This window comes from Oncorhynchus nerka, linkage group LG9a (assembly GCF_034236695.1).
Source record: "Oncorhynchus nerka isolate Pitt River linkage group LG9a, Oner_Uvic_2.0, whole genome shotgun sequence".
NCBI classification, from domain to species: Eukaryota; Metazoa; Chordata; class Actinopteri; order Salmoniformes; family Salmonidae; genus Oncorhynchus; species Oncorhynchus nerka.
In genome coordinates, this window is record NC_088404.1 from 21741377 (window position 1) to 21756126 (window position 14750).

Genomic DNA, 14750 nt, shown 5'->3' on the forward strand with positions numbered 1-14750 from the left:
GCAATATGTGCTATGTAAGAAAGCTAAAGTTTCAGTTCCTTGCTCAGAACATGAGAACACATGAAAGCTGGTGGTTCCTTTTAACATGAGTCTTCAAAATTCCCAGGTAAGAAGTTTTAGGTTGTAGTTATTATAGGAATTATAGGACTATTTCCCTCCTACCATTTGTATTTCATTAACCTTTGACTATTGGATGTTCTTATAGGCACTTTAGTATTGCCAGTGTAACAGTATACAGTGGGGCAAAAAAGTATTTTTTTTCCCTCATTTTGTCTGTCATAGTTGAAGTGTACCTATGAAAATTACAGGCCTCATCTTTTAAAGTGGGAGAACTTGCAGAATTGGTGGCCGACTAAATACTTTTTTGCCCCACTGTAGCTTCAGTCCCTTTCCTCGCTCCTCCCTGGGCTCGAACCAGCAACACAACGACAACAGCCACCATCGAAGCAGCATTACCCATGCAGAGCAAGGGGAACAACTATTAGAAGGCTCAGAGCGAGTGACGTTTGAAACGCTATTAGCGCGCGCGAACTAGCCAGCCATTTCACTTCGGTTACACCAGCCTCATCTCGGGAGTTGACAGGCTTGAAGTCATAAACAGTGCAATGCTTGATGCACAACGAAGAACTGCTGGCAAAACGCACGAAATTGCTGTTTGAATGAATATTTACGCGCCTGCTTCTGCCTACCACCGCTCAGTCAGATTATATGCAACGCAGGACACGCTAGATAATATCTAGTAATATCATCAACCATGTGTAGTTAACTAGTGATTATGATTGATTGATTGTTTTTTATAAGATAAGTTTAATGCTAGCTAGCAACTTACAGCATTCACGTAACAGGCAGTCTCCTTGTGAAGTGCAACGAGAGAGAGGAAGGTCGTTATTGCGTTGGACTAGTTAACTGTAAGGTTGCAAGATTGGATCCCCCGAGTTGATAATGTGAAAATCTGTCGTTCTGCCCCTGAACGAGGCAGTTAACCCACCGTTCCTTGGCCGTCATTGAAAATAAGAATGTATTCTTAACTGACTTGCCTAGTTAAATGTAAAAAAATAATAATAATTAGATACCGATTTCCGATTGTTATGAAAACTTGAAATCAGCCCTATTTAATCGGCCATTCCGATTAATCGGTTGACCTCTAGTATATACACAGCTGTGACGATATCTGACGAGAATTCTCTTGGGAGATAATATGGTCGGCATTTGATTGTAAGGAATGCTAAGTCGAGTGAACAGAGGACTTGAGTTCTTGTATGTTGTTATGGTTACACCATGAGTGTGCACGCCTTCGAAGCCTGACCAGGTGGCTGCTTCGTCTGCATAGTTTCCTAAGGACTCGAAGCGAGGCGACCATATCTGTCGGCACCATCACCAATGAGACGGGTGGTGATCACTTGATTGACAGTGTCGTGGTCCAATGACCACCTATCGTTTTGAAACAGAGTTAGCTAGATACTCATGAAAAGCCAAGCTCATTGGCTATGTGATCGCCATTTGTATGACAAACGGCTGTTATGCTGGATCTCTGCGTAACACGGTTCATTCCCAATTTGGAAGATTAAAAAAAAAAATAATAATTATAAATTAAAATCGACAGGACGTTTACGTTACACAGCGGTTCACTGCCTAATAGAAACGTCTCAAAACTGAAAAAGTACAACATGGCTAAATCGAAGTCTTGGAAGAAATTGCAGAAATTGACCGGGAGTGTGACCCAGAACAAATACATTAGGCATTTGGGATTCCAGCGCTCAACAAAGATTTTTGGAAGGAAAACATACTTTAATATAATTAAGTCAAACATGTTTTTGCTCTTCATGCTAATGAAGTTACAGTATGTTGGCTATGACATTTTTAATTATTTAACTAGGCAAGTCCGTTAAGAACAAATTCTTATTTACAATGACGGCCTACCAAAAGGCCTCTTGCGGGGGTGGGGGCCTGGGATTAAAATAAATAAATATAAGACAAAACACAATAAGAGAGACAACACTACATAAAGAGAAACCTAAGACAACAACATAGCAAGGCAGGAACACATGACATCAGAACATGGTAGCAGCACAAAACATGGTACAAACATTATTGGGCACAGTCAACAGCAAAGGTCAAGAAGGTAGACAACACAATACATCACGCAAAGCAGCCACAACTGTCAATAAGAATGTCCATGTTTGAATCTTTGAATGAAGAGATTGAGATAAAACTGTCCAGTTTGAGTGTTTGTTGCAGCTCATTCCAGCGAACTGAAGAGACAAGCGACCCAGGGATGTGTGTGCTTTGGGAACCTTCATCAGAATGTGACTGGCAGAACAGGTGTTGCATGTGAAGAATAAGGGCTGCAGTAGATATCTCAGATAGGGGGGAGTGAGGCTTAAGTGGGTTTTATAAATAAGCATCAACCAGTGGGTCTTGCGATGGGAATACAGAGATGACCAGTTTACAGAGGAGTATAGTGTGCAGTGATGTGTCCTATAAGGAGCATTGGTGGCAAATCTGATGGCCGAATGGTAAAGAACACCTAGCTGCTCGAGAGCACCCTTACCTGCCAATCTATAAATTATGTCTCCATAATATAGCGTGGGTAGGATGGTCATCAGAATCAGGGTTAGCTTGGAAGCTGGGGTGAAAGGGGAGCGATTACGATAGAGGAAAGCAAGTCTATATTTAACTTTAGCCTGAAGCTTTGATATGTGCTGAGAGAAGGACAGTGTACCGTCTAGCCATACTCCCAAGTACTTGTACGAGGTGACTACCGCAAGCTCTAAACCCTCAGAGGTAGTAATAACACCTGTGGGAAGAGGGGCATTCTTCTTACCAAACCACATGACCTTTGTTTTGTAGGTGTTCAGAACAAGGTTAAGGGTAGAGAAAGATTGTTGGACACTAAGAAAGCTTTGTTGTAGAGCATTTAACCTTTTGCGTGTAGGGGGCAGGATTTTAGTTTGTGTCTAAAAAAAACGTACCCATTTGAAACTGCCTATTTCTCAGCCCCAGAAACTAGAATATGCATATAATTGTCAGATTAGGATAGAAAACACTTCCAAAACTGTAAAAATATTGTCTGCGAGTATAACAGAACTGATATTGCAGGCGAAAGCCTGAGGAAAATCCAATCAGGAAGTGCCTCTTATTTTGAAACCTCTGTGTTCCTATGCATGCCTATCCTCCATTTAAAGGGATATCAACCAGATTCCTTTTTCTATGGCTTCCCTAAGGTGTCAGTCTTTAGACATAGTTTCAGTCTTTTATTTGGAAAAAAATTAGCGTGAAGGATCACATTGCGTAAGTGGATAGGTGGGGGCTCTCGGAGTGAGTTTTGCGCAACTGAGTAAAGTGGCCATTGATTCTCCCGCTGTTATTGAAAAAGCTACACACTCTGTTGATATATTATTGAATATATATTTTTAAAACAACTTGAGGATTGATTATAAAAAATGTTTGACATGTTTCTGTGGACATTATGGATATTATTTGGAATATATGTCTGCGTTGTCGTGACCGCTCTTTCCTGTGGATTTCTGAACATAACGCGACAAACAAACTTCGGTATTTTGGGTATAAAAATCATCTTTATGTAACAAAGGGAACATTTGTTGTGTAACTGGGAGTCTCATGAGTGAAAACATCCGAAGAACAAAAGGTAAACGATTTTATTGATTGCTTTTCTGATTTTCGTGACCTAGCTACTTAATGCTTAGTGTACATAATGTTATGTTATCGATACATTTACACAAACGCTTGGATTGCTTTCGCTGTAAAACATACTTTCAAAATCTGAGACAGGTGGATTAACAAAAGGCTAAGCTGTGTTTTGCAATATTGCACTTGTGATTTCATGAATATGAATATTTTTTTGTAATATTATTTGACTGTGGCGCTATGCTATTCAGCGGTTGCTGATGACAATTATCCCGGAACCGGGATGGGTGGTGTCAAGCACAACATCTGGGGAGGGCCAGCTGAGTATAAGACTGTATCATCTGCATATAAATGGATGAGAGAACTTCCTACTGCCTGAGCTATGTTGTTGATGTAAATTGAGAAGAGCGTGGAGCATAGGATTGAGCCTTGGGGGTACTCCCTTGGTGACAGGCAGTGGCTGAGACAGCAGATAGTCTTTATACACTGCACTCAGAGGGGTAGTTAGCAAACCAGGCCAAAGACCCCTCAAAGACACCAATACTCCTTAGCCGGCCCACAAGAATGGAATGGTCAACCGTATCAAAAGCTTTGGCCAAGTCAATAAAAATAGCAGCACAATATTGCTTAGAATCAAGGGCAATGGTGACATCATTCAGGACCACATGATGTGGCTTTTGAGTGTCTTATTGCCTATTGGTCCACATATTATAGTGATTGTGTTCCTCATACTCTATATACTATAAAATGTGTATTTATTTTATTTTTTTATTTCACCTTTATTTAACCAGGTAGGCTAGTTGAGAACAAGTTCTCATTTGCAACTGTGAACAGACAACACAGAGTTACACATGGAGTAAGCAATTAACAAGCGACCTGGCCAAGATAAAGCATAGCAGTGTGAACAGACAACACAGAGTTACACATGGAGTAAGCAATTAACAAGTCAATAACACAGTAGAAATAAAATGGGCAGTCTATATACAATGTGTGCAAAAGGCATGAGGAGGTAGGCGAATAATACAATTTTGCAGATTAACACTGGGGTGATAAAAGATCAGATGGTCATGTACAGGCAGAGATATTGGTGTGCAAAAGAGCAGAAAAGTAAATAAATAAATAAAAAAATAAAAAAACAGTATAAAAACAGTATGGGGATGAGGTAGGTGAAAATGGGTGGGCTATTTACCAATAGACTATGTACAGCTGCAGCGATCGGTTAGCTGCTCGGATAGCTGATGTTTGAAGTTGGTGAGGGAGATAAAAGTCTCCAACTTCAGCGATTTTTGCAGTTCATTCCAGTCACAGGCAGCAGAGTACTGGAATGAAAGGCGGCCAAATGAGGTGTTGGCTTTAGGGATGATCAGTGAGATACACCTGCTGGAGCGTGTGCTACGGATGGGTGTTGCCATCGTGACCAGTGAACTGAGATAAGGCGGAGCTTTACCTAGCATGGACTTGTAGATGACCTGGAGCCAGTGGGTCTGGCGGCGAATATGTAACCCTGCGAGGGCCAGCCGACTAGAGCATACAAAACCGTCGCAGTGGTGGGTGGTATAAGGTGCTTTGGTGACAAAACGGATGGCACTATGATAGACTGCATCCAGTTTGCTGAGTAGAGTGTTGGAAGCCATTTTGTAGATGACATCGCCGGCAAATCGAGGATCGGCTGATTTGTACGGGATAGTCAGTTTTACTAGGGTAAGCTGTGGCGGCGTGAGCCGTTGAGTGAAGGAGGCTTTTTAGCGATCACAGAAGACAACAAATGAGGGTACCTGGGGACATGCAGGGCCTGGGTTTACCTCCACATCACCCGGTCGGAACAGAGAAGGAGTAGTATGAGGGTGCGGCTAAAGGCTATCAAAACTGGTCGCCTAGAGCGTTGGGGGCAGAGGATTGATGGATGACGCCTAGAGGAGCAGGTTTCTGGGCATGGTAGAATATATTCAGGGCATAATGCACAGACAGGGGTATGGTGGGAGTGCGGGCGGCAACAGTACAGCGGAGGTAAGCCCAGGCACTGGGTGATGATGAGACAGGTTGAATCTCTGGACATGCTGGTTGTAATGGGTGAGGTCACCGCATGTGTGGGAGGTGGGACAAAGGAGGTAACAGGGGTATGCAGAGTGGGTCTAGGGGCTCCATTGTGAACTAAAACAATTATAACTAACCTGAACAACAGTATACAAGGCATATTGACATCTGAGAGAGACATACAGCGAGGCATACAGTAATCACAGGTGTTGAATTTGGAAAGCTAGCTAAAAACAGTAGGCGAGGCTAATCCGCTAGCACAACAAACAGCAGGTAAAATGGCGTTGACTAGGCAACGGGGCCGACAGGTAAGACAAACAAGCAGAAAGGAGTACCGTGATTAATGGACAGTCCAGCGTGCGTCAGCTATGTAGCCAAGAGATCAGTGTCCAGGGGGCAGCGGTGGATGGGCAGGGGGGCTGGCGAGTGTTATCCAGGTTTTTTTTTTTTTTTTTTTTTAAACTAACAATGACTAACTAGCTTGTAGCTAGTTAGCTGGTTAGCGTCTGGAGGTTCTTGAGTGTGTCATAAAAATAAGAGTAAAAGTAACAGCGATTCCGTATCACATTGGGTGAGGCAGGTTTCCGGAAGGTATAAACAAATTAAAAATCAAAAAGAGATAGAAAGTAAATGGGGTCAGAGAGTGATTGGGACGCGGTGGTACAGACGGTTAGCAGGCCTGTGCTAACAAGCTAACAGTTCGTAGGCCCGAGCTAGACAAGGTAGCAGTTAGCGGACCGGAGCTTGACAAGCTAGCCGTTAGCAGGCCGAATTAGCAAGCAGGGAGATAGCGAGGGCTAGAGAGTTAACCTTTGGGGGACGTCGCGATGGGGTGAGTCTGTTTATTTATTCCTCTTCATGCGGTGAGCTGGAGATACAGCGATTCAGAAAGCTCGCGGGCCTTGGCCAGCAGATGGATCTTTGGCGATGTCGCAGCGGAAAAGCCTGTTGAAACCCCCTCGGACGATTATGTCGGCGGACCAGTCGTGATGGATCGGCGGGGCTCCGTGTCGGCAGTAGAGGGTCAGTAGAGGGTCCAGGCCAATTGGCAAATTAGGTATTTTGGACCTCTTCGGGTAGTCGGGAGATGGGCTTAGCTCGAGGCTAGCTCCAGGCTAACTGGTGCTTGCTCTGGGACAGAGACGTTAGCCAGGAGTAGCCACTCGGATTGCAGCTAGCTATTTACGATGATCCGGTATAAAGCTTCAGAGCTTGCGGTAGGAATCCGGAGATGTGGTAGAGAAAAAGCAGTCTGATATGCTTTGGGTAGATGTCGCGCTGGTGTCCTAGTTAGCGTTGAAGACCGCTAGCAGTGGCTAGCTAGTAGCTAGTTAGCGGCTAGCTTCTGGTGAGGGTTCCGATTCTAAAGCATAGAAAAAGCAGATCCGTACCACATTGGGTGATGCGGGTTGCAGGAGAATATATTCAGCCTGTGGTTGGGAAGTGAGATTAAAATATGTACGAAATATATACGGGAAAAAAAAGAGGAAAAAAACTATATTTACACTATACAGGACGGGACAAGACAAAACACACGTCCGACTGCTACGCCATCTTGGATACGTAGTACCCGTCAAAAGTCTGGACACGCCAACTCATTCAAGGGTTTTTCTTTATTTGTACTATTTTCTACATTGTAGAATAAGACATCAAATCTATGAAATGATTCCATATATGGAATCATGTAGTAACCAAAAAAAAAAAAAAAAAAGTGAAACAAATCAAAATATATTCTTCAATGTTGCTACCCTTTGCCTTGATGACAGCTTTGCACACTCTTGGCATTCTCTCAACCAGATTCATGAAGTAGTCACCTAGAAGGCATTTCAATTAATAGGTGTACCCTGATAAAAGTTACCTTGTGGAATTTCTTTCCTTCTTAATGCGTTTGAGCCAATCAGTTGTGTTGTGACAAGGTAGGGGTGACAAAAGACCAACTACAATGTCACGAAAAGCTAAAAAAAAAAAAAGCAGAGAGAAACGACAGTCAATCATTACTTTAAAACTTGTTACGGCTGCGATCCCGTTATGACAACTACCAGTGAAAATAGAGAAACCTCATAATTACAATTCCTAAAACATACATGTGTCATATCATTTTAAAGTTAATCTTGTTAATCCCACCAAAGTGTCCCATTTCAAATAGGCTTTTCAGCGAAAGCACTACAAACGATTATGTTAGGTCTCCACCAACTCACAATAAGCACAGCCATTTTCCAGAGAAATATAGCATTCACAAAAAGCAGAAATAGAGATAAAATGAATCACTAACCTTGAATTATCTTCATCAGATGACACTCATAGGACATCATGTTACACAATACATGCATGTTTTGTTTGATAAAGTTCATATTTATATAAAGAAATCGGAGTTTATTAGATTCACTAGTTCCAAAAACATCAAGTGATTTTCCACAGCCACATCGTTTCAACAGAAATACTCATCATAAATGTACATGATAATACAACATTTACATTTACATTTAAGTCATTTAGCAGACGCTCTTATCCAGAGCGACTTGTTATACACATGGAATTATAGATATACCTCTCCTTAATGCAACCGCTGTGTCAGATTTTTTTTAAAGTTTACGGAAAAAGCAACACATGCAAAAGTCTGAGACGGCGCTCAGAACAGAAGCCAAATTAGCCGCCATGTTGGAGTTAACAGAAACCAGAAAATACATGATAAATGTTTCTAACCTTTGATGAACTTCATCAGAATGCAGTCCTAGGAATCCCAGGTCCACAATAAATGCTTGATTTGTTCGAAAATGTCCGTTATTTATGTCCAATTAGCTACTTTGGTTAGCGCGTTTGTTAAACAATTCCAAAGTCACAAAGCTCGTCCAATATAACGGCAGGGTAGCCTAGTGGTTAGAGCGTTGGGCTAGTAACCGGTAGGTTGCAAGTTCAAACCCCCGAGCTGACAAGGTACAAATCTGTCGTTCTGCCCCTGAACAGGCAGTTAACCCACTGCTCCTAGGCCGTCATTGAAAATAAGAATTTGTACTTAACGGACTTACCTAGTTAAATAAAGAGAAAATAAAAAATAAAATAAATAACGTGATGAAATGTTCAAAAGTTCCATAACAGTCAAACGATGTACTGAATCAATCTTTAGAATGTTGTTTACATATATATCTTGAATAACGTTCCAACCGGAGAATTAGAATGACTTCAGATGACCGGTGGAACGCGCATGGTGAAAGAATGGTCAACTTGTGGCACTGGTGACTATTTCCTGTCTCATTCGACTCCCCTTCACATTAGTCATCAGACAAAGTTCTATTGACATCTAGTGGAAGGTGTAGGAAATAAAAACTCATCCATATCTCGCTGTAATTTCAATGAGAGCTTGGTTGAAAATCTTCCACCCCCAGAAAAAATACAAACAGGAAATGGAATGTCTCAGGTTTTTACCTGCAAATATGAGTTCTGTTATACTCACAGACATAATTCAAACAGTTTTAGAAACATCGGAGTGTTTTCTATCCAATACTAATAATAATATGCATATATTAGCGACTGAGGAGCTGGCCATTTACAATGGTCACCTTTTCATCCAAGCTACTCAATACTGTCCCTGCAGCCATAAAAAATTAAGACATTAAGGTCAGTCAATACGGAACACTTCAAGAACTTTGATAGTTTCTTCAAGTGCAGTCGCAAAAGCCATCAAGTGCTACGATGAAACTGGCTCTCATGAGGACCGACACAGGAAAGGAAGACCAAGAGTTACCTCTGCTGCAGAGGATAAATACATTAGATTTACCAGCCTCAGAAATTGCAACCCAAATAAATGTTTCACAGAGCTCAAGTAACAGACATCTCAAAATTAACCTTTCAGAGGAGACTGCGTGAATCAGACCTTCATGGTCAAATTGCTCCAAAGAAGCCACTACTAAAGGACACCAATAAGAAAAAGAGACTTGTTTGGGACAAGAAACACGAGCAATGGACATTAGACCGGAGTAAATATGTCCTTTGGTTTGATGAGTCCAAATTTGAGATTTTTGGTTCCAACAGTGTCTTTGTGAGACACAGAGTAGGCGAACGGATGATCCTGCATGTGTGGTTCCCACCGTGAAGCATGGAGGAGGAGCGATGGTGTGGGGGTGCTTTGCTGGTGACACTATCAGTGAATTATTTTGAATTCAAGGCACACTTAATTAACTTAGAACTACCCATCCTGGATCCGGGAGAATTGTCATCAACTACACTAATTAGCATAGCGCAACGGTCAAAAAATATTACTAGAAAATATTCATATTCATGAAATCACAAGTGAAATATAGTGAAACACAGCTGCTTCACAGCCTTTTATTAATCACCCTGTCATCTCAGATTTTGAAATTATGCTTTACAGCCAAAGCAAGACAAGCGTTTGTGTAAGTTTATCGATAGCCTAGCATAGCATTATGTCCAGCTAGCAGCAGGAAGCTTGGTCACGAAAATCAGAAAAGCAATCAAATTAACCATTTACCTTTGATGATCTTCGGATGTTTTCACTGACGAGACTCCCAGTTAGACAGCAAATGTTCCTTTTGTTCCATAAAGATTATTTTTATACCTAAAATACCTCCTTTTGTTGGTCACGTTATGTTGAGAAATTCACCGGAAATTGCGGTCACGACAACGCCGGAAAAAAATCCAAATTATGTCCATAATATCGACAGAAACATGGAAACATGAAACTTTTTTTTTTATAATCAATCCTCAAGGTGTTTTTCAAATATCTATTCGATAATATATCAACCACTGCACTGAGGCTAGGAAATACTGTCACTATGGATAAATCCACAATAATTGAGAAACTTTTTTTTTCTTTTTTTCCCACCTTTATTTAACCAGGTAGGCTAGTTGAGAACAAGTTCTCATTTGCAACTGCGACCTGGCCAAGATAAAGCATAGCAGTGTGAGCAGACAACAGAGTTACACATGGAGTAAACAATTAACAAGTCATTAACACAGTAGGAAAAAAGGGGAGTCTATATACATTGTGTGCAAAAGGCATGAGGTAGGCGAATAATTACAATTTTGCAGATTAACACTAGAGTGATAAATGATCAGATGTACAGGTAGAGATATTGGTGTGCAAAAGAGCAGAAAACTAAATAAAATAAAAACAGTATGGGGATGAGGTAGGTAAAAATGGGTGGGCTATTTGCCGATAGACTATGTACAGCTGCAGCGATCGGTTAGCTGATGTTTGAAGTTGGTGAGGGAGATAAAAGTCTCCAACTTCAGCGATTTTTGCAATTCGTTCCAGTCACAGGCAGCAGAGAACTGGAATGAAAGGCGGCCAAATGAGGTGTTGGCTTTAGGGATGATCAGTGAGATACACCTGCTGGAGCGCGTGCTACGGATGGGTGTTGCCATCGTAACCAGTGAACTGAGATAAGGCGGAGCTTTACCTAGCATGGACTTGTAGATGACCTGGAGCCAGTGGGTCTGGCGACGAATATGTAGCGAGGGCCAGCCGACTAGAGCGTACAAGTCGCAGTGGTATAAGGTGCTTTAGTGACAAAACGGATGGCACTGTGATAAACTGCATCCAGTTTGCTGAGTAGAGTGTTGGAAGCAATTTTGTAGATGACATCCCCGAAGTCGAGGATCGGTAGGATAGTCAGTTTTACTAGGGTAAGTTTGGCGGCGTGAGTGAAGGAGGCTTTGTTGCGGAATAGAAAGCAGACTCTTGATTTGATTTTCGATTGGAGATGTTTGATATGAGTCTGGAAGGAGAGTTTACAGTCTAGCCAGACACCTAGGTACTTATAGATGTCCACATATTCAAGGTTGGAACCATCCAGGGTGGTGATGCTGGTCAGGCGTGCGGGTGCAGGCAGCGAACGGTTGAAAAGCATGCATTTGGTTTTACTAGCATTTAAGAGCCGTTGGAGGCCACGGAAGGAGTGTTGTATAGCATTGAAGCTCGTTTGGAGGTTAGATAGCACAGTGTCCAAGGACGGGCCGGAAGTATATAGAATGGTGTCGTCTGCGTAGAGGTGGATCAGGGAATCGCCCGCAGCAAGAGCAACATCATTGATATATACAGAAAAAAAGAGTCGGCCCGAGGATTGAACCCTGTGGCACCCCCAGAGAGACTTCCAGAGGACCGGACAGCATGCCCTCCGATTTGACACACTGAACTCTGTCTGCAAAGTAATTGGTGAACCAGGCAAGGCAGTCATCCGAAAAACCGAGGCTACTGAGTCTGCCGATAAGAATATGGTGATTGACCGAGTCGAAAGCCTTGGCAAGGTCGATGAAGACGGCTGCACAGTACTGTCTTTTATCGATGGCGGTTATGATATCGTTTAGTACCTTGAGCGTGGCTGAGGTGCACCCGTGACCGGCTCAGAAACCAGATTGCACAGCGGAGAAGGTACGGTGGGATTCGAGATGATCAGTGACCTGTTTGTTGACTTGGCTTTCTAAGACAGATAGGCAGGGCAGGATGGATATAGGTCTGTAACAGTTTGGGTCCAGGGTGTCTCCCCCTTTGAAGAGGGGGATGACTGCGGCAGCTTTCCAGTCCTTGGGGATCTCAGACGATATGAAAGAGAGGTTGAACAGGCTGGTAATAGGGGTTGCGACAATGGCGGCGGATAGTTTCAGAAATAGAGGGTCCAGATTGTCAAGCTCAGCTGATTTGTACGGGTCCAGGTTTTTGCAGCTCTTTCAGAACATCTGCTATCTGGATTTGGGTAAAGGAGAACCTGGAGAGGCTTGGGCGAGTAGCTGCGGGGGGGAGCTGTTGGCCGAGGTTGGAGTAGCCAGGCGGAAGGCATGGCCAGCCGTTGAGAAATACTTAGAAAGGCTTGCTCACAGAAGTGTTTTAGGGAGCGTTTGACAGTGATGAGGGGTGGTCGTTTGACTGCGGCTCCGTAGCGGATACAGGCAATGAGGCAGTGATCGCTGAGATCCTGGTTGAAGACAGCGGAGGTGTATTTGGAGGGCCAGTTGGTCAGGATGACGTCTATGAGGGTGCCCTTGTTTACAGATTTAGGGTTGTACCTGGTGGGTTCCTTGATGATTTGTGTGAGATTGAGGGCATCTAGCTTAGATTGTAGGACTGCCGGGGTGTTAAGCATATCCCAGTTTAGGTCACCTAACAGAACAAACTCTGAAGCTAGATGGGGGGCAATCAATTCACAAATGGTGTCCAGGGCACAGCTGGGTGCTGAGGGGGGTCGGTAGCAGGCGGCAACAGTGAGAGACTTATTTCTGGAGAGAGTAATTTTCAAAATTAGTAGTTCGAACTGTTTGGGTATGGACCTGGAAAGTATGACATTACTTTGCAGGCTATCTCTGCAGTAGACTGCAACTCCTCCCCCTTTGGCAGTTCTATCTTGACGGAAGATGTTATAGTTGGGTATGGAAATCTCCGAATTTTTGGTGGCCTTCCTGAGCCAGGATTCAGACACGGCAAGGACATCCGGGTTAGCAGAGTGTGCTAAAGCAGTGAGTAATACAAACTTAGGGAGGAGGCTTCTGATGTTGACATGCATGAAACCAAGGCTTTTTCGATCACAGAAGTCAACAAATGAGGGTGCCTGGGGACATGCAGGGCCTGGGTTTACCTCCACATCACCCGCGGAACAGAGGAGGAGTAGTATGAGGGTGCGGCTAAAGGCTATCAAAACTGGTCGCCTAGAGCGTTGGGGACAGAGAATGAAAGGAGCAGATTTCTGGGTAAAATGGCGTTGGCTAGGCAGGGAGGGTCGGATTAACTACACACAGAGCCTGAGTGCGGCTGGGGCCGACAGATAAAACATAAACAAGCAGAATGGAGTACCGTGATTAATGGACAGTCTAGCATGCATCAGCTATGTAGCCAAGTGATCAGTGTCCAGGGGGGGCAGCGGTGGATGGGGCAGGGAAGCTGGACTGGCGAGTGTTATCCAGGTTAAAAAACAGTTAGCAGTGGCTAACAATGACTAAATAGCTTGTAGCTAGTTAGCTGGTTAGCTTCTGGAAGTTCTTGAGTGTGTTCTAAAAATTAAAAATAATGGCGATTCCGTATCACATTGGGTGAGGCAGGTTACCGGAAGGTATAAACAAATTAAAAATTGAAAAGAGATAGAAAGTAAATATGGGTCCAGTGAGTGTTTGGGACGCGGCGATTCAGACGGTTAGCAGGCCTGTGCTAACAAGCTAACAGTTAGTAGGCCAGGGCTAAACAAGGTAGCAGTTAGCGGACCGGGGCTAAACAAGTTAGCAGTTAGCAGGCCGAATTAGCAAGCAAGGAGATAGCAAGGGCTAGAAAGTTAGCCTTTGGGGGACGTCGCGATGGGGTGAGTCTGTTTATTCCTCTTCATGCGGTGACATCGATAGACCGGTCGTGGGTCTGGATATTGTAGCCCAGGAGTATGCTTCGGTGGTAGCACAGGAGCTCTGGCCGGGCTAGCTTCAAGCTAAGTGGGTGGAAACGCTAGCCAGGAGTAATCATCCGGGGTTGCGGTTAGCTAGATAGCTAGTTGTGAAGAATCCAGCTGAAAATGTTCCGTTTGCGGTGGGAATCCGGGGATAAAAAAATAATAGGTCCGTTATGCTCTGGTTAGAGTCGCGTTGTTCGAACTGGCGAGAGCTTTCCGAGCTAAAGGTTAGCTGATGACCGGTTAGCTGAAGACCGCTAGCAATGGTTTGCTGACTGATAGCTGGTAGCTAGCTGGCTAGCTTCAGTTGAGGGATTCCAGATCCAAAGTAGATATAAATACTTTAGAAGAAAATAGCTACATTGTGTGAGGCGGGTTGCAGGAGAGTATTTAGAAGTTGAGGTTTAACAAAATGTTTTAAAAGATATGCGAAGAAAAATATGTTACAATTATTTGTATTTTTTTTATATTTAAAAAAATATATAAAAAAATATGGCTGGTCTTGCTTTCGACCTGGCTACCCCTACCCTGGTCAACAGCCCTTCGCTCCCCACAGCAACTCGCCTAAACCTCCCCCACTTCTCCTTCACCCAAATCCAGATAGCTGATGTTCTGAAAGATCTGCAAAATCTGGACCCCTACAAATCAGTTGGGCTCGACAACCTGGACCCTCTCGCTCTAAAATTA

General features: G+C 43.3%; 1 protein-coding gene across 7 annotated transcripts in view; it reads right to left on the reverse strand.

Moving 5' to 3' along the window:
• Nucleotides 1-14750, reverse strand: part of LOC115134043 (lysine-specific demethylase 7B-like) — a 57840-nt gene that overhangs the window by 38678 nt on the left and 4412 nt on the right. For 2 of the 7 annotated variants that reach the window (XR_003864290.2, XR_010464686.1), the window contains exon 1: nucleotides 7541-7961. The exons of 1 other annotated variant lie outside the window; for it this stretch is intronic. Coding sequence is in view for 4 of the 6 variants with exons in the window: in XM_029667608.2 (XP_029523468.2) it covers nucleotides 7541-7677 (137 nt within the window). In the remaining 2 variants the exon portion in view is untranslated. Of the gene's footprint in view, nucleotides 1-7540; nucleotides 7964-14750 lie in introns of those variants that run through there. 4 more of the 7 variants (XM_029667608.2, XM_029667605.2, XM_029667607.2 and 1 more) reach the window with 4 other exon arrangements.